General features: G+C 48.8%; 1 protein-coding gene across 1 annotated transcript; it reads right to left on the reverse strand.

Moving 5' to 3' along the window:
* Window positions 1-25: 25 nt before the first annotated feature.
* On the reverse strand, window positions 26-24,510 carry POLR2B (RNA polymerase II subunit B). Its single transcript, XM_061553175.1, has 25 exons — window positions 24,320-24,510; window positions 23,282-23,360; window positions 21,975-22,125; window positions 20,537-20,649; window positions 19,692-19,911; window positions 19,075-19,233; window positions 18,536-18,700; window positions 17,738-17,934; window positions 17,278-17,397; window positions 16,914-17,100; window positions 16,114-16,257; window positions 15,068-15,207; window positions 13,624-13,735; window positions 12,779-12,933; window positions 11,688-11,886; window positions 11,146-11,314; window positions 9,789-9,885; window positions 7,022-7,116; window positions 5,455-5,705; window positions 4,947-5,036; window positions 4,721-4,828; window positions 4,420-4,533; window positions 3,838-3,998; window positions 3,266-3,461; window positions 26-1,934 (listed from the first exon to the last, which is right to left on the reverse strand). The coding sequence occupies exons 1-25, from the start codon at window positions 24,336-24,338 to the stop codon at window positions 1,845-1,847; spliced, it is 3,531 nt and encodes a 1,176-aa protein (XP_061409159.1). The 5' UTR covers window positions 24,339-24,510; the 3' UTR covers window positions 26-1,844.
* Between the last annotated feature and the right edge of the window lie 832 nt (window positions 24,511-25,342).

The following is a 25,342-nucleotide window of genomic DNA, read 5'->3' on the forward strand; positions in this document are numbered from 1 at the left end:
TTTATTTGAAATATGACAAAGCGGGTTCTTTTTTTTGTTTTTATTTAAAAGCCTCGGCGACTGACAATCTCTGCAGCCACGCTTCCGCAACATCACAGAACACGGCTCGCGCCGCCACTCCTCGTGGCAACAGATCTAACTAATCTCCACATGTGAAAAAAAAATATCCCGTTGTACGTGTGCCGCTTTTAACACACCTCACACAAATCTACATTTTTCAAGCTGTGTGTACGAACGTGGTATCGATGGAAAGTCCGTCGTCTGTCAATGTGCAAGAAAACATTTTCACCCTTCCTTGCCGAGTTGTAGACATGAAACAGAAAAAAACGCTTGTGGAATACAAAAAAAAACTTGGAACGCAGATGTGCTTATCTGCACTACATAATCAAATGTGTCACTGCTGCTTGAGAAGACCGTCAGTCGAGCAACAGGCGTCCCCGAGCAACAGGCGTCTCCCCTAGCAACAGGCGTCTCCCCTAGCAACAGGCGTCCCCTAGCAACAGGCGTCCCCGAGCAACAGGCGTCTCCCCTAGCAACAGGCGTCTCCCCTAGCAACAGGCGTCCCCGAGCAACAGGCGTCCCCGAGCAACAGGCGTCCCCTAGCAACAGGCGTCCCCTAGCAACAGGCGTCCCCGAGCAACAGGCGTCCCCGAGCAACAGGCGTCCCCGAGCAACAGGCGTCCCCGAGCAACAGGCGTCCCCGAGCAACAGGCGTCCCCGAGCAACAGGCGTCCCCTAGCAACAGGCGTCCCCTAGCAACAGGCGTCCCCTAGCAACAGGCGTCCCCTAGCAACAGGCGTCCCCTAGCAACAGGCGTCCCCTAGCAACAGGCGTCCCCTAGCAACAGGCGTCCCCTAGCAACAGGCGTCCCCTAGCAACAGGCGTCCCCGAGCAACAGGCGTCCCCTAGCAACAGGCGTCCCCTAGCAACAGGCGTCCCCTAGCAACAGGCGTCCCCTAGCAACAGGCGTCCCCTAGCAACAGGCGTCCCTTAGCAACGGCTGGCTCTGCAGAAGTCATCGGAGAGCATCTGGTAGCCAGGTGACCATATGAGATAAAAATGACAATGAGAGGAATCCGTGAATGAGAGATTTTAACCTCAAACACTTACACATTCTGCTTATGTGCAGTGAAGTTTAACAGGTGTCATTTTAAAAGTGACTATGTACATTGCAAAATCAAATTTTCCGCTACTGTTCGCCAGTAGGCAGCACATGAAAATGGGAAATCGAGTGCGTAAATGAGGAAAGAATGAGACAAGAGGATTGAGAGTGAATGAGATAAATTAGTAACTGAATGAGGGAGGAATGAGTAAATTAATGAAGCGTGAGTGACAGAATAAGGAAATAAATGTATGCGAGAACAAGTGAGCACATGAGGGATATATCAGTGATTGATAGGATTGCCAGGATTCAGTAAAGGGAGGAATTCAAGGGTGAGAATGAATGCGTTGCATGACCGGGAGATAAATTATTAAATGTAGGAATGATGGAATTAATGTAGGACGAACTGCCCTGTAGTATCAAAGTATGTTCCCTTTTGAGGCTGGTAGGCTGTTAGCACAGCTGGTTTGCGTCACAACAAATAAATCATGTTATGCAATGGAAGGCTAGAATAATACTTGCCAATAAAAATAAATGCATCAAGGAATATGTTCATGTTGATCCTATTTTACTTGGTCCTTTTTTTTTAGAATGTGCTGGTCCTCATATTTAGAGTTTTGGCAGAGGCAAGAGTCTTCCGGAAAGTTGGAGTCACTGGGGATGTTTGTGATTGTCTGGCGGGTTGGGAGGGCAGCAATGACAGTCGGCAGTAATTTTTCTGGCCCCAGGAAGGTTCCAGATTTTATGTGATCATCATCCGTGGAGCGATGCTCATGGACATGAGCTCCTGGAAAAGCAACTTGCAGGCGTATGGCAAACGCACCAGCGAGATCTGTGCAAGAACGACAACAAAACGGTTACGGACACACGGAGCAATTTAAATAAATGTCAAGTAAAATTGATAAAGTTGGCTCCCTGCTGAAAATGAGAAATGCAGCGGCACTCATCAACACTGGGGGCGCCCCCCCCCCCCCTGAGCCAGTGGTGGGAATTCCGCATTCTTACGGCAATTATATGACTATAACACAATAGGCTATCAACCACCTTCCAGCCATGATGATTACAACATCACCACCGAGAGTGAGAGGTGAAGAGGGGTTTTTGATTTGCATACGAAGGAAAATTCTACGTGAAAACAAAACTGTTAACAATGCCCAGGGCGAGACATGTTCCAGCAGAGGATGTCCGAGCTAATTTTAGTCCCCTGTGACGGACTGGCCTTCACATCCTGTTGCATTATAATTTGCCTTTGTCTGCCCCCTACCCTCCACTTTGTTAAGGGGCATCAGTTCTTTAAAAAAAGACTTTGGATTTTGTACTAACATTAAATGTTGTAATTTCTGGTTATATTTGCTTATGTGAATGGCACACACGTAAGTAAATTATAAATTCCAGCAGCATTGTGCAAAGTTGAAGCTGTGTGCTCTCAACTGCAAGGTTCAATTACTCAAGAAATATATACAATTTACTTGCCACCTAGGGATATAAACAATTCACTATTGTATGATCATCACGATTCAGGGTCAGATTTTATTAACAAACCAATTCTGCAGATGTGGTTGAAGTTTATTCTCAAATTAAATATGAGTAACTACAGTGGTACACGCAAAACAAACTTATTTGTGCCAAAAATTATTCATGCCTATGGACGCACAATGATCGTACGAAATACTCTGTGCCTAATATCGAAGTAAACATTTGAGAGCATTGATACCATGGCTACTTACATAGTCAATGTTGTACGACTCAAACAGCCAGGGTACATATTCTAGACTGCATTGCTCCTATTTGTGCTTTATTAAATGCCAGTAGACCTTCATGGGTGTCGTAAATAATAAAATATTATGCCACTGTGGAGTGAGGTTAGAGAACCACGGGAGCAAAGACAACTTAGAAACGCGTGCCAAAGGAGGCCAGGCCGACACAATGACTCGGAATGAGTACAAACCCTGACCTTAATCAATAATCTGCACACCTTCAGCAGAGGGATAGGAAACCACACGAATTCTCTCGACTGAAGCCCTTTCGTCGTAGCTAGTAGCTCCTGAACATATTGCCATGCGCAACAACAGAATCGACCACGCGTTTAACTCTTACATCCCTCGTGTAAATGCGCATGCAGTCGGAAAACAGAAGGGGTGGAAGCGAGGGAGGGGGGGTTACCTGAGTTTTGTTGCGGCAGCCGCGGCACTCGTAGGTGTGCGTGCGCGTGTTGGCGATGGCCATGAGGCCGCACAGGTTGCACACGTGCACCTGGTAGGGGTCGGACACCTCGAACAGCCGCTCACGCAGGAACTGCGCGGCGCCGTGCGCGATTTGACAATCGCGCTCCATCTCGCCAAAACGCAGCCCACCGTCGCTGTGCACGGGGGGAAAAAACGACGGCGAGTCAAACGTCGAGATGGAAAACGAGCGGCGAGGGGCGGTGCGTTATTTCCAATGTTCCGCCGCTGGCCCTGAATTAGTGGTTGAAAATCCGCATTCATATTTGTAGGTAAAAGTCCATCTTTACTACAACCACCCTCAATAAAAAATATATGGCACTTATTTCAATGAAGCTGGAAGGTTGGAAGGGGGGTTTAAAAGTTGATCTCTCAACCAGAATTTGGATTCACAACTTGCAACCACTACAGCGCCTTTTTCTAGGAGGCGTTAAATAGAGGATTTCGAGTTTCTGCAAAGCTGACTCGCGACAAGTGGAACACCCCCCACACTCCTATAATCCGTGGTCTCACCGCGAACGCCCCTCCATGGGCTGCCGGTTGAGGATCTGCACGGGCCCACGGGCGCGCGAGTGGATCTTGTCGTCCACCATGTGCTTGAGGCGCTGGTAGTACGTGGGTCCCATGAAGATCTGCGACGTCATCTTGCGGCCCGTGAAGCCATTGTACAGCACCTGCGTGTAAACCAGATTGGTGACGAGGCATCCGCAACTTGGACCGTGGATAATCCCGCCAGTTATTCAATCCATGAGTGATTAACCCAACTCTAGGGATAACCCATCCTGTGGCTAATTCAGTGGATGATTAACACAATTTGTGAATAGTCTACCCTTTGGCAAACTCAAAAGGGTAACTAACAACTCGTGTTGAACCTGGCCAGCCCATGGCTACCCCAAGCCAACGAGTAACCAACCGAGCCAGTGACTTTCCCGGTCTGCAGCGAAATCAACATGCGACTTAACCCACCCAGTGTCAGCCAGTAACAAAACGCAGCCCATGACTTGACCCAGCAAGTGACAAACCCCAGGGGTAACCCAGTCAGTGACCAACCCAGCCCATCGCCATCGCAATGCAGTTGCTAGGGCCAGCGCGCACCTCGTTTCCACGCAGGTGGTAGCCGTACTCGTGCAGTAGGTTGGAGATCTTCTGCACGTTGACCGTGTCGTTGAACGGTGTGGCATCGCCGATCTCGCCTTTGTTCGCCGACACCTACGACCGCACAAGTGGGAGGCGTTGATAAAAGAGAGGAAGGACAGATGGATGTGGAAACCCGCGCACGCACACACACATATATACACACATACGTGAAGATGGAAGAGGGCAACTCCAGGAGAGTGTGTAACACCATCCGCCCGCTCCCCGTCACCCACTAGGATGAGATGGGCGATGCACGCACCTTGCCCTGGAGGCACTCGATCAAGTGACCGACTGTCATTCGAGACGGGATGGCGTGCGGGTTGATGATGATATCCGGCGAGAGGCCTTCGCACGTGTACGGCATGTCCTGCAATACATACACGGGTAGGGATGAAGCTCCCTCGTTGCTGCAAAAAATCCACTGATCATTGCCTGTTGCGCTTCACTCCAATGCGGTTGTGTGGTCTCTGTGTTGGAGAGGTCACCTCCTGCCGGTACTGAATGCCGCATGTGCCCTTCTGTCCGTGCCGACTGGCGAACTTGTCTCCAATCTGTGGGATCCGCACTGACCGCACCTGTACAAAGGAGCGGGACGGGTTAAATAAAAAAAACCAGCAACGTTTTCAATGATATGCGAAGATTTTCAAGAAGCACAACAATGATAAGAGATGGTTTTAATCCAGCACACTCATTTGAGATGTTGTACTGCAAATTCTAACATAGATAGCCCTTTTTATGGGCTCCTACCTGGTTATAAATAGTTCATGTTCAGTACCTGGATGAAGCTAGTGAATCTTTACACTCCTACATACTGCTATCATCTAACCTACATAGTTTTCATGGATCGCATGACAAAGCCTGCTCAATCTGCGAATCTGGATCGCTGGATTAGTGGGCACATCTCATCAAGTCCACCAATGACACCCCAGGGGCCCCAAGTCACGGGGGGTTTTTGGCCTTCCCCCAACCTCCCCTCGGCCGTCGTCGGCTTACCCGAATCTTGCAGAACTTGTATCCCTCCTGGTTGATGGTGACCATGACCTGGTCGACAATGCCAGTTTCGCTGGTGCGTAGGAAGGTGGAGCAGTCGCGCTTGGTGAATCGCTTGGTCTGACCCTCCAGCTCGTCCTCATTGTCCGGCAGTGTCACCGTCTTGCCGATGATCACGTCGTCGCCAGACACGCGGATGCCGGGCGAGATGAGGCCATCGTCGTCCAGCTTCTCGTAGATGGCGTGTCGCATGCCTGAGCATCACGCACAAGGGGGCACAGGCGGTACACAACAGGGCAACGTATGACAACACGTCCGGTCACAATAGCGATTGTTCTAAAAGAGACTGTGTGCCAGTAATAGATTCAGACGTATTTTTTTTTGTTGGTAAGGCTCCACTGAGCTAAGCAGCTCTTTTACAAGGATGATCCACAGCCCAAGACTGTCGGCAGTGGGGGCAGTTACAGGACATCACAGGGAGGGAATGTGAGACTAACAAAAGCAACGACATGATTTACACGAAAACACCAAAGTAGAAATGTGTAACACTCACCGTTCACAACGAATGAACAACAAATATGAGCACTGTTCTAAAGCAAGCGATTGGCATGGGCCCTAGAGCAAGGAATAAAATGGGGTCCTCTATCCAACTTCTACCCCTCTTGATCAGGCCCGTAAGGAGCCAGCCCACCCCAGTGTAGTTTCACCACCTGCACTGCCCACAGCTGTATGAGCAAGGAGACACTTTGGGCCACATTCACATCGTACTGCGACCAGACAATACGTATCACCTTGGTCATTTGCCCATTGTTGTGACACAAGCACATTTATCCAAAGACATATTTCAACATTTTCAAGAGGTCAATTGGACCTTTTTACGGTGAAATTTTTAAATACAATATCTTCTGGGTAAGAGAATCTGATTTGACATAAAGGGGGAGGGGGGTGTTAGAAAGTGGGGTTTTGTAACCTGGAAAAATTTTGTAAGATGGAAAAAAATTATTACAATGAGGTTGAGAATTAGAGAAAGATCCAAGGGAAGTAGCAGTGATGTAGGCTGGGGAAGAGGACTTAAGAGACAGCAGAGGCTATTCAGGATAGAAAAGAAAGAGTTAAATCCATCTGCAAAAGTTTAAAAACAATAAATACAATAAAATAAAAAAAGGTACAAAATTATGAAGCAGAGGAAGTAATTACTATGAGTGCTGCCGAAATTAATCCAGTACACAAGTCAACATGAGGACGCATGAGAAACAAAAATCACATTCAAATTGGATAAAAAATAATAAACGTAAAATTTAAAATGAATCACCTCCGGATGGGTTGGCTTGGCACCAAGTTGAATTCACGGATTTTTTTTCTCAGAGGAAATTGAGGTCAGGGCACACACCTTGCCTGTGGTTGTTCATTACTCTTTCAGAGAAAGGCGGCGAATTAAATTAATACTTGAGTGTGCCTAAGATGCTTTTGATTAACTCTATGTTTATTTAAAGAGAAATTACCACCGCTGTCAAGAGCGCCATCTCGAGGGAATGGTCGCCATCCGAGGGCTCGCCGTCGGTGGCCTTACCCTGGCAGGTGTCTCGAGTTGGCCTCTCAAACACCTCCTCCATGTCAAATCCTTTCTTCGACTCCTGTTCTTTGTACGAGCGGTAGAACACGGACCTAGGAAAGGGTCAGAAACTGTAAGCAGACGCCGACCCGCTGTTGAGCAAGGCCGTTTCAACCGTTGATAGGGATCGTGTTTGTGTGGCCAATATAAACATTTTGCAAATGCTGATTTCAACGTTTTTTAGAGAAGTATTTGGTGGAAAATACATTTCTACGTGATAAGCCACTTCGTTGAGCTATTATTTGTGGCCAGGTCGCTTCCGTAATAGTTATATAGCTCAGTGGGCCTTACCTGGTAAAATAAAACAGTTTAATTTTAGTTTCTAGCGCTTGCCATTAATACAAATACACACACACACAAAGATGTTCCACACAGACATTCACTATTGGGACATGTGCTGCGAGTAAAAACCTAATAAGGCTGGAATGGGACGTAAATTGGTGGTTGTGCGGCCAGCAACAGGCCTGGTCGTCTTCGTCTCCCTAGTGCTGACGATTACATAACATGCCGAGTAACAAGAATACCCCGATTTACACATTTCCGTTTAACGTACTTCAAAAATAACTTGCTCAACTTATTTGATACCCAATCCAGTTTTACGCATTGTGGCACCTAGCTCCCCCGACTACAGTAGTCCGTTTCACGTGTACACATACTCCATTAATATTTTTCCCCCAACATACCGTACTTATGGCGACTATTTTATACAAGTTTAGACAATTTTACGATCCATCCCATCTCGTGGCTTCGCTTTAAGTACTCTATTGCCTATTTATTCACGAACTTGCTAACCGCGAATCGAATTTTGGAACTCCACACCACTGCATCGAGAAAGTGATGAGATGAAGTGATGAGAGAGAATATGATGCAAGAAAGTGACGAGATGTGTCTATGTAGGAGCAGTAACGACATCACAACGATCATCGTCATCATCGTTACTGCACCCTTCTACTGCGTAGAATCATAATTTAATACTTTAATATGATTTTTATTTACTTTGTTTATCATAACCAACTATATTTTTTAATGCATGTAATAGTTTATTTACGTGTTTATTTAAGATAATTCATTAAAATATCCACGAAATGTGATAATCACGGGCATCTCCGGAACGTATCCCTTGCAAATAAAGAGGGAATACTGTCCTTTAGCTTTATGTTCTGGTTTTCAGGGACTCATCCTGGGCGTAAACCCAGATATGGCTGTTCTCATTTAACAAAACTGGTTCCGAGATGACTCGCCATTAATGGCTGTGACCAGGAATTGAACTTAGGTCACAGGGTTTGGAGCACAATGCTAGTTGCAGCATGGACAAACAAGAATACTAACCTCCACACACCCATGCCATTCTCCACCATACTAGCAAATTGTGGGGTGGGAGATGAACACAATGCAGCATTTATAATGGAGAGAGGGAGATTTCAAATTATGCCCAAGATAAATGGAAATCTTTACAATCACTTCCTTGTCAACTTTATCACTCACTGCAAGAAACAAGTTCCCAATTCTATTCATCTTTGCCAAAACACAGGCTACCAAATATGTTCCTGTGCTCTCTGAAAGTCTTGGGGGAATCGTAAGTGTTATTTTGACGATTTATTTTTAACCTGTTCCTGCATTAATGAGCCAAGTGCACAAGAAATGTATTCCGGGACAGGGCTAGGCCGACATCCACCAACACAGCAAGCGGCGACGGTGCTTTCCATGCGACCCACTCTCTCTTGTTCCCACGCTCGACCAGGAACGCAGAGAATACCCACCCACAAAAAAGTATTTACAGCAGCGGGCCAATGAAATCAGATCCAATCAATCAAGCTCAGCGCAGGCAGCCGCAGCACGGTTCACAGTTCACGGAGAACGCAATCTTGTGCAAAAATTGACAGCGAGCCCCTCTTCTTGAGGCCCCGACCTCGTGATGGCTCCACTCACGCACCACCACCCCCCGCCGTGACCCCCCCCCCCGACCTCCAGCGCAGGGCCCCCCACTTGACGACTCGATTGAAGTTTGTCCCCACGGGGGTCGTGGAGACCTCCGTGCTCAAGGCTCCTACACCATTGTTTACCCTTCCCGTTGCGCAACCGTGGGTGGATAAGCGCTATGCACAAACGGAAGAGTGGGATTCAAAAGAAGCAATGTCTCCCAACTGCTTTGTAGATCGTGTAGCAGGTTATTGTGTCGCGCTGAATGGACTCCACAGTGTTGGTGGAGCGTACTTCATGCCTTTAACATGCCACCACAGTAGTAATTATTTACCAGGCCTGACACTGCTGGTGAGGCTCTTAAAGAGAGTTGAAACCAGTCCAGTTTGCCTGTTTACATGCGCGCTGCTGGAAAACAGACCCTGAAAGTCCCAGAGGCAGATGGACTAAAATGTTATTTTCTTCTCATGTGGAGAGAAGACTTATCCGTTTGTTTTCTCCCCACCCACAACAGCACACAAATAACACTCCCTTCGAGTGACGAGTCCTGCATAAGCCCCTTCACTTTTCTTAATAACCGTCGAATACCACGTGGCCTCATAGGCAATGCATTAAAAACTGTGAGGTGTGGGTCTTTATTTACAGAGGGAAGTAGGGGCATTGTTATTTTGGCAGTGAAGGCACAGCCAAACGTTTCCAGACGAGCAGCGCAACGCACAGCGAGGTAAACGTATGTAACCACCGCAATAGGCGGTGTGCGGTCACCGCAACCAGAGCACAAGACAATGACGACACCAAATCTCACCTAAAGAAACCCCGGTCGACGGCTGATCTGTTCATGATGACGGAATCCTCTTGGTTGTATCCCGTGTAGGAGGCAATGGCGACGATGGAATTAATTCCTGCAGCAAACGATGAAAGCGTTAGCAGGAGTGGCGATCATGTGCCTGTATGCTAACGACTGCAGTCTGAAGGAAGACACGAACCAAAAACACCAAGAACTCTCATCTGTAGATATGTACCGAGGCCGTGTGCCCGAAAGTTTCTGACATTCGTTTGAAGCCTCGCTAATATAATGTAAAACCCAAGTTACAACACTGCAGTGTCTCTGTAATGTTAACTATGATCTAAACTATGCAGCTAAATCCATTGTCACTGTACTTCTATGCTACCAGGCTTATGCTACTTAACGTCACCAACCAGAACTGAGCAGTGTAAAGTATGGTATGGATAAATAACCCCGCAGAGGTCCATAATCAGCAGTGGGATGAAAAACGACTTCATGCACAACAGCAACATTTGTCGAGCACCATACTATGATTTTAAAGTTTTTTCTCATTACCAAAATTTTAAACTTAATATTGACAACCCAAACCACAGCCCATGTGCTTATTTGCGAGAGCAATGGGTTTTTTTTGGTTAGCATCTTCCTTTAAGCCAGCTATGAGATACACAGCAGGTACCTACCCTCTTCCAACAAAGAGTAGGCAAAATGTTTCTCAGGGCGTTCCCTCTGTGGCAGTGTGATCACCGGACATGGGGGGGGGGGGGGGGGGCGGCGCACAGGTCGCCTCTTCCGCACCGCGCACACAGAAAATACACTTCTTCCAACATAGCCACGCAGCCCAGAGTTACAGCGTGTGGGCAAGGGGACAGGAAAGGCTGGGAAGCCGAGAGGAAGTTGGGGCACCCAAGTCAGGGTTAGGATTAGGTAAGCCTACCACATGTCTGGATTTTGCTTTGACAGCCACGCGTTTAGAAAGACTGTCCCGGCGTCCTGAAGGATTTGCAACAACAACAAAAAATGGCGATTTTGTGCCAGCTCCAATCTTTCTCGACTCATGACAAAGTGCAGGGTTAACTTAAGTAGTAGGCACGGTTGTGAAAGGAGTAAATGGGATCTCTGAGCAGTGGGCAGGGACAACGTCCAGGCTAACGCCCAGGCCACAGTGTGTGGACAGCGCGATAGACTGTGATTTGAGTGGGCAGGGCTGACAGAGAGCGGGGGCTGCCAGCTCACCATGTGTTGAGCCTTTCAAACATTTGATTACTTTCAGATTAAGAACCTTACAATTGTGGCCAGGGGATCGGTGAGGGAGGTGGCAGATACTGTGGGGGGGGTGGGGGGGTGCCAGAAAGGGGGTTGTGGCAGGGGAGGTTACCCGCAGGCAGCTCCCTGAATCGTAGGTACTCCATGGAGCGTGTGGTGACGAGCGGCTTCTGCGGGTAGTAGAGCACGTGCGCCAGCGTGTCCATTCGCACGTGGAAGTTGGTGATGTACACGCCCATCGCCTGCTTGCCCATGGCCGACTGGTACGTGTTTCGGGGAGACTGATGGGCGACACACGATGCACGGTGAACCCTGAGCGCATGCACTCCTGTACAGCAGCATGCACACAGCAGGGTCGGGTCTTCAAACTGTGGCTCTATGAGGATTTTGTAATGACCCATCCAGCTATAGCTCACCAAGAGATACATATTTTATCTTGAATATGTGGATGTTCCTGAAAATACCTTATGTAATTTCAAGCGAAATGTATTTCTCTAAATGTTAGATTTCATTGTGAGAATTCTTCTCCAACTTACCGGTGATGTTATTGGCATGTTTAAAACTCCTCTAGCCTCGAAAATTTCAGCCTTGTGGCTATGTCAGGCGGTGCAGGGTCCTCGAACAGAAACGTGCCCAATGACGTGTCCTCCTCACCTGGTTGTGGTCGGGGAATGGGATGATGGAGGCGCACACGCCCAGGATCATGGAGGGGTGGATCTCGCAGTGCGTGTACGTGGAGCAGTAGGCCACGCCCTTCTCCTGCAGGTCATCGGGGGTCATGGCGAGCATGACGGTCTCCTCCTCCAGCGTGTCGATGTACTCCACCACACCGCTCGCCACCAGGTCCTGCCACCTGGACGGCGCGAGCGGCATTGTTAATGCGTGGAGTGGAATACGATGTGCTTTTTTTGAAAGCTTTGCATAACTCAGGGCTTTTCAACTCGTGGCCAATGGGCCAAAGGCTCTTTGAGTGGCCTGCTGAGTGAGATAGTACACCAAGACAAGGAGATAGACTGATGAGATGAAGAGATAAACTAGAGATAGAGATGAGAGCACTTTAGGGAAGAGATTAAGGTTCTCGAGATGAGAATAAAACAAGAGAAAATGAGAGCCATGAAAACACGAGGTACAGATTAGTGGTCACATGTACAGACGTTACAAAGTCACTATGCCAAGTGATGTCAAAGCATCACATGGCCTGCCAGCACACGCCAGTTTTAAATTGTGACCCGCTTGAATACAATAAATGAAGAAACTGGACCGAAACGATGAGGCCACACCCTGCTCATGTTACACACAAAGATGAAACCGGTCCAAATGTCCCCGGATTAAACACATGCTCCTGGAAAACTTTCGTCCAGAGGGCTGATGTTTATTATACAGTTTAGCATGTTTATTATACAGCTTGAATATGAATATGTTTTGGGTGGACCAGTGGCGGCGTGGAGAGACAAAGGCAAGTGGTGCTGGCCACACCACCCCCTCATGCGCCAAACTGGCGTTCATTAGGTGAGAGCCGCTAACAGCACTTGCACCAACATTCCCATTTAAGGATACCTGGGGATCTTTGTTTACGTGTTTTTTTATACATATGCATTTGGAGTATTTGTCTGCTATAAATGCCCACATGGTAATGCACTTCATTGAGCTATCATTCGCGGGCAGGTCGCTTCTGAAAAAGAGCTATATGAGCTTAGTGGGCATTACCTGGGAAAATAAAATAATAGTAATCGTAATATACGCACGTGTAGTTGTTGTACTCGCGGTCCTTCAGTTGGTCAATGTGCCTCTTCTTGAGCAGCAACTTCTGCTTCTCGACAATGAGCAGCGGTCGGCAGATCCGCCCAGCGTCCGTGTAGATGCGGATCTCTCGCTCGCGGATGTCGCGCACCATGGACACCTACAAAGACAAAGATCACCCGTAGAGTGTTTAATAGACTGTTGGGGCAAGTGCTGCTAGCGAGCACCTATGGAAGGGCCAACACTACAACCGGCCGCCTTTGTCTCCCCGGTGCTGATGTTTATACACCGAGTTGACCTAAGAGAGGCCAAGGACTAGTCATGAGCTGGAATCAAACTCGGGTCACTGGGTTCATCGTGCAGTCCACCAACCACTACAGCTCCACACCACCTACAGTACATACACACGTGTATGTATACTCGAGTACACGCACATACATGTACACACGCACGCGGCACATATATACACACACACACTCAAGAGATGGAATTTTGTTAAATTAAGTGCAGAACCAAATTCAAAGCTGTGGCTTTTTTATGCACTCATTAGCAATTGCGCTGATACCATCAATTCGCCACACTTGAGAATGCAGTTTAACCACAGGCTGCCTGCAATTGAATCAAGAATCTCTGCAGTGCCAGCTCAGCGCTCTGACCTCTGAGCCACTTGGCCACAAAATGTAATTTTCACTAATGCAATATTAATCTTTAATCTGGACGAGGTGGGTTTTTGATATTCAGCACTTTGCAGAGGTTACCGCAAAACGGGTGCTCGATGCATGCACGCTGTGTTGATGGTAAAAACGGCACCGTGTGACAGAGCAAGAGGGTTAGGAGTTACGAGGCTGACCTCAGACACGATGATGTCCATCTGACGTCTCAGCTTCCTCAGGGTGTTCATCAACTGCTCGGGGTCCTTGTGAATTCCCACCCAACAGCCGTTCACAAAGATCTTCGTGGCACTGAGAGGCACGGGGCACGAAATCAGCGACAACGGACAGGAAACAGCCACATACCTTTCAAAGTATATTTGCACATGTACAATTCGTTTTTGTCAATCCACTGCTGGATGAAGGCCTCCTCCCACCTGTGCAGGTCATAGATGTTATTTGACCATTATTCACCAAGCTGGTCAGTACAGGTTAAATACTTCGATATGGGGGCATTGAATTACAGTATTAGAATATATCTTTCTGAATTTCCTTCTACCGAGCAGAACATAGCGCCACTGCAACCTATAATAAGCTGTTTTATGCATGGCGGTCCACCCCTGATCCAAGCACTATCCAGGCTCAACCATGCTTAGCTGCTTAGATCTGACAAGATGGGGTGCATCCTGGGTGACTTGCTCAAAGGCTCAAGTCACACACTTAAAAGTATGACTGCTGTTGTATATCACAGTAAGCGTTTACATTTCTGAGCATTTACCAGCTGTACCGTAGTATTTTTATTGTAAGGTTTAGACCAGGGGTGGGGAACGTCCGGCCCGCGGGCCGTACAAGGCCCGTGAAATCATTTGGTCTGGCCCTGCCAAGGCAACTGTAGGCGGGACTCGAAATTCAATAAATCTAGGAGCAAACCTGGAAAAGCAGTTGCGAGTAACAACATCATCAATACCAGCTAACATCACACGCCTCACCAAAGAGAAGCAGTTCCAGCCATCACATTAGGGGGTGAGTTAATTAAATGTTTGACCAAATATAACAGGCTAATTTTTAAGTTGATAATTTTGTATGGCCCGCGAATTATGTTATAAATATCCAAATGGCCCTTGGCAGAAAAAAGGTTCCCCACCCCTGGTTTAGACCGTAACAGTTTAATTATTACCAGATTAATTGACCTCTGCTGCCCCCACTCGGTACAAATGCAGCACTACAGCTCAATCCATAATGAGGCTTCGTTCAAACTGGTATATATATTTACGCACACTGGCGAGTGAGTGGGTGATAAGACAGGTGAGTGATAGAGTGGGCAAGCTGGTGAGTAGATAGGTAAACAGGTGGATGAGCGAGTTAGCGAGCCTGTGAGTGGTTGGGCGAATAAGCCGATGCATGAGTAGGCGAGTGCATGGGTAAAGCGAACAAGTGATAAGGCAAGTGGGCGGGCGAGTGAGTAGCTGAACTAGCAGGTTAGCGAGTCGGTGATAATGCAGGTGAGCGAGGGGGTGGGCGAAAGGTGGTTGAGATGGTGAGCCTGTGAGTGGTTCTGCCAATAAGTGGATGCTTGATTAGGTGCGCGAGCAGGTGCGAGCGGGTGAAAGAGCAGACGCGCCAACGCGTGACGAGTGTTCGTACTCGGCGATGGCGGCGGGGGAAATCTCCTCCAGGTTCTCCATGCTCCACTCCTCCAAGAACTCGAGGATGGGCGAGGGCTGCGAGCCCACCGAGATGTACGCCATGAGTGCCAGGTTCTTCACCAGCCCCACGGCGTGGCCCTGACAAAGACGAAAAACACAGCTCTCACATCAACGCCAAACTCCGGTCGTCTCATCCACCCCTCTTTCCGAGCCGATCGCAAACAATATCCGACCCACAATGTTATCCTAAATGTTCTTTCGTTGTCATGTTATGAAACAAAGAACCATGTGGATCTCTCTCGTCGGAGAACAGCCCCCGGATGCAGACATCACAGAACTACTGGTGAGTGATTTCTGGTCCATACAGGAGGGGTAACACTTTCCCATCTGCCCTACTCTAGGAGACACCAATGTTCGTCACATGACAGTTAAACCGTTATTTTTAATTAAAAAAGCTGGAATTTATCCCCAATGAAGTTGTTGTACGGTCAATGATGCCGGGACTGAGACTGCCAACTCGCCACACTTGAGAACCCATTTTAATCACAAGCAACTGCCTGCATTCGAACCCAGGATCTCAGCAGTACAATATTCTGATTTTAATATTACTATTGGCACACCACAATGTCACACAATCAAAACATCCTTCCAATAAACACATAAGAAATCTCTAAAACAAAATGGAAGCGTCGATAGTGGGTTTTCAATCTTACTTGAATCTTGAAAAAGAACCTGCATGATGCAAACAAAATTCAAAGCAAACCTGCGCACGCATTGTATTTTTATCGGTGTGTGTGTCCATCTGAGCATCGCACACAACAACGAGCGGATAATTGGGCGGCCCTACCACAGCAAAAGGTGGCAGTGGGAAGCATGGGTGGTGCACATTTGCAGTCACCTGAGTCAGTCAACATATAACACCTGGGGGTCTGTCCTGCGACGTCCTCAAAGTGCATCTGGGCCAGGCACGAGCGCAGTGGTGGCATCACTGTCCCTTAGCGGTGAACAGCGGCTGTTGTTATTGTTGTGCAAGTTTGTGCTTACCTCTGGGGTCTCAGCGGGGCACACCATGCCCCACAGTGTGTTGTGCAGCTGACGAGGCTTGGCGAGTTTCCCATCACGGCCGATGGGGGAGTTCAGCCGCCGCAGATGGGACAAGGTGGATGCGAACGTCAAGCGGTTCAACACCTGTCAATCACCAGAACGTTTTAGTCTCACAGCTCTGCTGTTTCAAAATGCATTGTCCAAACTAATTGTTGACATTTCTTTAGTACATTTTCTCTAATGTAATTGATTCTGCATACTGTGCTATGAACCTGGTGACCTAGATTTGATTCTTGGACACAGCTAACAACAGTGATGTGATATATTTGAAGCTGTCCTCTCCAAGGATGACTCAATCCCACTGACCAGTGATGATGTGTGGTCAAAACAGCCCCCATTACCTACAAGGTGTATAGAAGACCTTTATTCAGAACTGGATTAACTAAATGATGAAATAAAATAGATTTCGGTGGTTTGAACCAACACGTCTTTCTCTTGTTAATCATATTACTCGTTTATCAACAAATACATCATGCAAACTTACCTTTGGAGGGTTTGCATTTTGACCTGTGTTGTATGTTGAATTTTTTTGCACCGAACGTTCTAATTAGAGGTGCGGATTGAGTTTTACAAATACAATGACGAGGATGGTGACAGCAAACATAGCGATGTAGATGATCATGATGCCGATTACGTTGCTGGCAATGGACAACGATGACCAAGGTGGTTATTACAAAAATAACGGATGGGTTGACACTAAACATGATAATGATAACGAGGAAGATGGGGTGGTGCTTTACCTGAGACACGCCGGCGCGAGCCTGGTGGGCCTTCTTCTGGTCACCCCAGTTGCCGGTGGCAAGCGAGTACTTGAGTCCGTCGGTCACAATGCGCGTCTTGATTGCCAGCTCCAAGTTGAAGTCCTTTCCCCGGTCGATGAACTTTTGTGCGTACATGCGCACCTCCTTCAGCAAGTTTTTAAACATCCTGCAACAAAAGCGAGCCACAGTAATTATGCGTTATTTTGAAATTTAAGGAGACAGAATGACAACAGCGATGCCCTTTCAAAAATAAAATCAGTCATCTGATCGATGATGGTGACCATGGTGACAATGGCGATCATGGCGAGAGGTTGATGACGGCGATGACGAGGATGATACGTACCCGCGGAACAGGAACGCCAACAGGGGCCCAGCCAGGTCCAGCCTCTTGTTGCCATAGTGATCTCGATCGTCCACCTCCCGGCGACCCAGCGCGGCGAGGAGCAGCCTGTGGACCATGTACCTAGATGCACGCACAGGTGCCAACATAGCGTGGGGGCAGCACACATTAACACCCAGCTTTTGAACATTTAAATACATACAAGCCACGCTCAATATTTTTAAGCTGGCAGCTGGGATCAGGTTGAAGTAAATTGAATTCATTATAGCATCCATCAAGCGAGCAAAGGGTAGTGTTTTTCCTACGATGCAATGCACACGAAATATGATTTTCATCGGCTGGGGAGAATGCCAAATGAAGAGAAGAGGAGCTCGAGTCAGCGCAAAAGGCACAAAGCAACAAAGCGTTGTCGGATTTTTTTTGTCCGTTGCGTCTACACATCGCCTGGTGGGCAAATGCTCACCCGAGGAAGTACGCCTTCTTGGTTTCGCAGAAGTCGCTGACACCCACGTGGGGCAACACCTCCTTCTGCAGGATCTCCTTGGCGTACTTGATTCGCTTCTCCTTGGTGACGCCGGGCTTCGCACCACGAGAGCCGATGAAGTTGAGCGCCACATTCTGCTCCTGGATGACGAAGGCTTCGTCCAGAGACGGTTTCACCTGCACAAGGGAGCGATTAAGATAAGATGTAACCGAAAGACTTAATGCTTCCAATCTTGTAGATAATATTTACCAAGGCTGCTATGTGTGTCTTTGGCTGTGCAGAATGAGTTTGAAGCATTATTAATGAGAGAAAGTGTTTTAGTAACATGGTTGGTTCTCGTACAGAGTATTTGTGACATTACTGCTTTGAAGTTGCAATGAAATGTGTTGACGTGACATTAAGCCGACTCTCCCATGCTCGAAGCTAATGTGGAAGGTACAACAGCTGCACCTTAGAAACTAGACTGCTCTTTTCTTGCAGTTACAAACATGCTTAATGAAGAGAGAGAAAAGGGCTTTTAACATACGTTTAGGTACTCCGTCAGTGTCCTCGTTACATCTCCGTGACATCACTGCAGAACTCTTTAATACGGCACTGTTGTGATGCCACAGGGGCTGGTCCGACTGATTTTACATCCTTTTTTTTTAGTTGCTAATTTCTTGAGGATGTTTTAACATATCCGCTACAAATGCTACTTTGTAAACCACACTGACCAATGGGGCTACCACCATCGCCGTCGGTTAGTAGCTGGGGGGTGGGGGTGGGGCGAAACTGTACCATTTCCATCATCTCGGGGTCGTCAAAGTCGTAGATGATGTGCTCGAGGATGTCGCGGTCGGACACGAAGCCCAGCGCGCGAAACACGATGATGATCGGCACCTCCTGGCGGATGTACGGCAACGTGGCCACGATGCGCTGCCCAATCGCGCTCTTTCGCACACCCTGCACGGACGGACGCCACAACGGCCCAGCGTATCATCAACAAACGAACGAGTGCTTAGCAGAGTCTATGATAAGCAACTGGAAGAAAAACATGGATGGAAAACAAAACAAGACAAACTGGCAATTACAACGACTGTCCTCGTTCGCCTGAGGTCAGGAGTTGGAAACGAAATAAACAAAGAGATGAGAGACCTTGAAACATGCTACAGAGTAGTGGGTCACACGTACGGGCGTGTGGACGTAACGATGCTGTGCGACGTCATAAGACCTGTATACACGTGGCAAATGCCGTTGCGTGTCCTCGCCATCAACTTCTGCCACCAGTGCTGCTGAGCAAGTGCATGCATTTGTACCACGAGCAAACCCGCACTAACCTGTCCTCCCCTGGCGAGCATGCTGACCCAGATGGTGCTGGTGGGCCGGGACGAGTTTTCCAGACACGAGCGGCACTCCGCCGTGTACGCGTACTTCGAGTCCTTCTTGGCGAACACGTACACCGTGTTAGTGGCCATCTTCTCCTGTGCGATCAGCACCTGGGTACAATAATTCAAAAAAATTTCAGGGCAGTCTTGAGACGGTAGTGATTTTTTTTGGCGAACAACAACCATGACCAGAAAAAGAAAACGTGCGCAAACACGTCTGCCTTGGTTTAGTGAATCGGCACGCACTCGTTTATTCTTGCGCGCCCATGTATATTGCCTATCCTGTACTGTTATTCCACATTGTATTTAGTTTGCAGTCACTTCCTTACCGAGTGATGGTTCCCATGAGATAATCTCATACACTGATTTGTTCTAGTGCCTCGAGACGTACGACAAAGGAGGCACAGATTTATCAATAAATCATGGCAACGATAAGGAGTCATAGGTTCGCCTATAATATTTGTTTAAAGTTTAGTTTTTATCGTATCGCACCCTCCACCCCCCCTCCCCCCAAGAGGTTTAGTCTGCTACTGCCTTCACAGCCAGGTCGACATTGTCCAGCTGCACACCTTCTCGGAGCCGTTGATGATGAAGTACCCTCCGGGGTCAAGGGGGCACTCATTGAGCTCGCAGAGATCTCTGTCGGTGAGGCCGCTCAGCAGGCAGTATGTGGAGCGCAACATGATGGGGATCTTGCCGATGAATGTCTTCTGGTGCTGCGTCTCGATGGGGTCATCCCCTTCCCGGATCACCGTCTTCGTGATGTCCACGTACAGCGGGGCCGAGTAACTGCGCGGAAAGTTGGTTCATCGTCAACGTGAGCTGCGTGGCGACTGTTATGCTATGGTAATTCATAAAAACAATGTTATACCGAGTACACAAGCCATGTCATGAGATGGAGCGTTCCTTGTAATATCTCGCTGAGCAGCGTGACCCCTTCGTGTTCAGAGTACGGGCTGAAGGAGTTGTATAAGAAAGCTATCTCTGAGATCACTTCAAGTGAACTCTGTTCAACATAGTAGTAGGGGGGCTGCACTTTGCCACACACCTTGTTACAGAGAGTAATGTTAGAAGCATGACAAGCTGATAATCTTTAAGTTGTCAAGAGCCATAAACAAGTTAAATAAGTACAGAACCAAATGTAATTCATTGGTATGTTTGCGCAAGTGACTGTTGACTGGGCTGAGACCATCAACTCGGCGCACTTGAGAACCCGGTATAATCAGTCGTTTTCCTTGATCGGAACCCACCATTCTCAGCGGTGCCATCTCAGTGCCGCCATTCAATGTGAATTCAAGCTTCACCTTGCAACTATTATTCGGTATACAAGATGGTGTTTTGTTCCGTGCATAAAAATGACGACCAATGAGGTGTTTTCAGTCCCCAATATTTGCTATTGTTTTACGGAGCTTACGTGAGGTTGCGGAGCCTGGCCTCGTTGGGCATCATGGGTGATGGCGCTCCGTCTCTCTCCCAATGTGTCGGCTTCGACAGGTAGATCTGCTCGAACTTGAGCATGTACCGCGGCTGAAGGAGAATGCGACCACGTTACCATTCACCATTGACAATTACCACGCAACCATTTGTGCGTGCATGCAAAACAACGGCATCAATACCAATACAACAGACGTTTAACTGCTACTGCTTGCCACTAAGTGGCAGGGATGTTACCACAGTACTTAGTCCATGTGGAGTGACATCGCGGGATGTCACTGTGTAGTGACGGCCCTAGAGAGGCACGGCGTGCGGTGTATCGACATCGCGGATCCCACTATGGTTTGAATGTAGTACCGGCCCTAGAGATGATCGGTCAGCACTGATTGATAGCGCTGGATGGCACCACGCTTGGCGTGCAGTGCCGCCCCTACAGGATAGGGTGTGGGAGTGCCGGCCGTAGGAATAGGGTTACTAAAGGCCATGGCACTCTGGTTGACCGGATATGACACGTGACTAGTTAAGTCTACGAAGGGGCTAGGGGTGGTCACGTGGTCGGGTCCAGATCCTGCTCGAGGATTCTGGAAGGTGGTCGTGGCCAAGAGCGGAGCCAGCCACGCCGCAGAGAATCGAAGCCGGGTTCCCCAGAGGGACCGGCGTTGTTGTTCATCCTGAAGAAACCTTCGTCGACGTCTACGTTCTACCGAGTCTCCAACACGTGGACCTGGAATCGAGCTGTGGTCTGGTCCGTAGTAGCAGTTACGTTGTAATTAGTGTAGCTAGCCTGGTGGTCACCCCCACAGGTTGTTATTATGTTAAGGGGCAGTTACCCCGTGTGTTGGTGTTAAATAAATGTGTTGCCTCCAAGAGTACGTCTGCGACTCAGTTGAACTCACTACACATGCAAAGTGCACTTTGAGGCCACTTTGAGGAGTACACACACATATCACACAGCACCATGCGATATAATATTTTCGAGGTATCTGTGTGGCGTGCGGCAATACAGGGAGTCATTGCCGCACGCCACACAGATACCTCTAAAAAATTACTCGCGTGCACGCACTGCCATGATATTTATGACTTAATCAAGCTAAGACTTCTTACCAGCACGGATGAGACCACATCACTCCAAAACTCCAATCTCTTTAACTGCTTCCCAAATCGAATGCCAGACTAATTCAAGATCGCACTCATCATCGCAAACATCCTTCAAAAACTCAACCCTACATACATCTCTCTTCTCTCATCCTGTTCTGCTCTCCTCTCTATCTACCCGCTTCAACAACCGGGGCTTTCTATTAAAGTCCCCAGTCTGCTCTTCGGTCATTGGATAGTCACTTATTCTCCTCTGGGCCGTAGGGGTGGATAATGGGGGGATGAATAATAACTGAGGTGAGATTTGAGCAGGGTCCACGTACCGGAACCTCTACCACCCCGGTGGCGTGCTGAGCCTCAGCCTGCAGGTCGATTGGCGGCGCGTCCTCCACGATGCGCTGCACCGACATCTGAATGAATTCATCGAAGGAGTCCAGCTGCTGCCGCACCAGCCCCTTCTCATCAAAGTACGAGCTGGGGATCAGCAGGCGAGAAGGTGAGGTGTGGGAGGTGAGGAATCTCCAACAAGTTTATCATTGTTGCTTGCTACTACACTGCTAAACTGCGACATGCAAAGGGATGAATTTACAGAACTGACTGGGAAGTAATGAGGAATTGAACTTTTTAGGTATGCAATGATTAATGCATTAATTTAAATAAAGGTTCATGCTTTAATACAAATAAAGTGTGTAAATTTCGATTATAGATGCCAATGTTATCTTGAGGCTAACAGACAGAGACTGAACAAGCAACAAGATGCGACACAAAAATGCAAATGAGATTTATTAAGTAAACGATTCTCCAATCCGAACTGTGGGCCGGGGGACAACTCATGAAAGACCAACATATTAAAAATGACCATTACTCGGATGTTTTCTGTAATCGATCCACATCTTCATTTAAAAGCAATGTGCCAAACATCTTACTGCAGAGTGCTGTTGAAAGTCTGAGCGACTCAATGAGCCATCTATTATTATATTGATTTAATGTTGTTCTAAGAGGGATTCTGGTCCCCACCCACCACTGTTCCTGCTGTGTGCACACCCCGCCCCTTCCTCCGACCCCTACCCAAACAAGGCCAACCCTGTGTCCAGAGGAAGGTCGGGGCCTAAACAGAAAGAGGCGTAGCCTAAAGAAGAAGGGGCAGGGTCTAAATAGGAAAGGCGCAGAGCTTGAAGAATACGATGGCCTAATCAAGCAGTGATGGGGCCGAAAGAGTAAGTGGGTCGGGCATAGAGAAAGGATGCATGGCCTGAGGGTACACTTCCCTGTTTATTTAAATCCTTTCCCGTTCCGTGACGTCTACAAGTCACAGGGTGTCCCGTTCACCGCTGAATCTCGGAACGTGCAAGTGGTTGGCATTAATTTGATTTAGAGAGGCATAGCACCCTGTCTTTAAAGACATTGTACTCACCGCAGAGAACTGTTGCGACACTGATAGCTGACGGTCAAACTGTGCCACACGCCCTCCCACATGGCGTTTTACTTCCGATTCCATTCCAATGACGTACACGTCATCGGAACGGGAAAGGGTTAAGGTAATTAAAGCTTAGAATCAAATACATGGAGCAGACGGCTGCAGACCTTTAGTGCCGCAGATGGGACCACAGGCCAAACTGGTTCACTTTACCTGATGACGATCCAGCATGCCTCTTGCCACAAGTCCGGTGTGATCTCATTCTCGTCGTCATCTTCGTCGTACTGCACATCTGTTTAAGGGTTGCAGTGTATGGAAGTGCATTTATAGACTGCATTGATATAGACTGCATAAGGGTGTAGAGCGTACTCTTTGGTTCTTTCGGTAAAGTCACGAGAGCTTCAACTCAAGATTGATGTACAGCGTGTTTGTCAATCTACTTGCTGGATAAGGGGTTGAGGTCTCCCCATGCCATGCAGTTCGTGGGGGTTATTTGACCACACTTCACCATGCTGGTTAGTGCGGGTTGAAGGCAGAGAGGGAGCCTATAATTTGGATCGCAGTCAGATTAATTATCTGCAATTTAATTGTTCGTCGACGCGGATATGAAACTCAACCGCAAGCTATTTTACATGAGGATCCTCACTGCCAAAACGTAGCAATGTAGTAGCCTATAACACCTGCTATGCATTTAATATCAAGAACACAATCAAGGCTTGAGAGGTGCAAAGCCACGATTAACAATAATAATACGCATCACATCATCATCGCCTGTGGCAGTCACAGCAGCACAAACCGCTACGGTATTTTATAACACACACACAGCAGACGACGGAGACGTGGGGGTACAGGGAGCGGTGGCTCAGTGGTTAGCACACGGCTGCATGAACCCGACAACCAGTTCGATTCCCGGCCAAGGCGATAAGCATCAGTGGGCGCACGATATCAGAATCGTCCTGGCACGGGCTGGAGGGGGGCATCATCCAGCAGTGGAGTGACAAAAGCGCTACGCAGTACCTCATTATCATTCAGACATTAAGTGCGACCAGCTTACACATCACTTTAATTTGTACTTTATAACAATACCAACACTTTAAGTAACATTGTAATGACAGCCAACAACACGTAGTATTACAGTAGAGTACAATGAGTTGTGGAGTTGCCTCTAGTTAAGCGTCAGCAGCCGGGTTTGCCGCTTACAGGCCTCGACTCTTTTAAAGGCGTTAAAAGCCAACAAAATCGTCAACTCACCCTCGTCGGGGTCGTACATATTGGCGTAGTAGCGTGCCCTACGCGTGCGAAGATAACGTCGCGCTTAATTGGAGCGCGATCTGTGCCAGGATGTCGGTGGATTCTTTAATCGCAAATTTTACTTCGTTACAACAACGGCGCCTTCCACCTCCGGCGCCGTGCAGCGGCCGACGACGAGCGGCCACGTTTATATAGACAGCCACGACCGGAAGTTGTTGCGTGACGTCACCGGGGCGGTCGGGGGCGCGTGAAGGGGGGGGGGGGGGGTCCACGCGTCATTTAGAATTGGCGGCGAATTAATTCGGCCATATTGGGTGTGGTGGGGGGGGGTCATTGGTAACTGTGGCCCACGGTGGCAGCGTCCGCTGTTGATGACGTTATGACCAGCTCACCCAGGAGTTGGGGGGGAGTTGGAGGGGGGGGGAGAGTTGGAGGGGGGGGGGAGTTGGAGGGGGGGGGGGAGTTGGAGGGGGGGGGAGTTGGAGGGGGGGGGGGAGTTGGAGGGGGGGGGGGGAGTTGGAGGGGGGGGGGGGAGTTGGAGGGGGGGGGGGAGTTGGAGGGGGGGGGGAGTTGGAGGGGGGGGGAGTTGGAGGGGGGGGGGAGTTGGAGGGGGGGGGGGAGTTGGAGGGGGGGGGGAGTTGGAGGGGGGGGGGAGTTGGAGGGGGGGGGGAGTTGGAGGGGGGGGGAGTTGGAGGGGGGAGTTGGAGGGGGGGGGAGTTGGAGGGGAGTTGGAGGGGGGGGGAGTTGGAGGGGGGGGGGAGTTGGAGGGGGGGGGGAGTTGGAGGGGGGGGGGAGTTGGAGGGGGGGGGGAGTTGGAGGGGGGGGGGGAGTTGGAGGGGGGGGGAGTTGGAGGGGGGAGTTGGAGGGGGGGGGAGTTGGAGGGGGGGGGGAGTTGGAGGGGGGGGGGGAGTTGGAGGGGGGGGGGAGTTGGAGGGGGGGGGGAGTTGGAGGGGGGGGAGTTGGAGGGGGGGGGAGTTGGAGGGGGGGGGGGAGTTGGAGGGGGGGGAGGAGTTGGAGGGGGGG

The sequence above is a fragment of the Lethenteron reissneri genome, chromosome 17, assembly GCF_015708825.2.
Source record: "Lethenteron reissneri isolate LAM-NWPU_2019-01 chromosome 17, ASM1570882v1, whole genome shotgun sequence".
NCBI classification, from domain to species: domain Eukaryota; kingdom Metazoa; phylum Chordata; class Hyperoartia; order Petromyzontiformes; family Petromyzontidae; genus Lethenteron; species Lethenteron reissneri.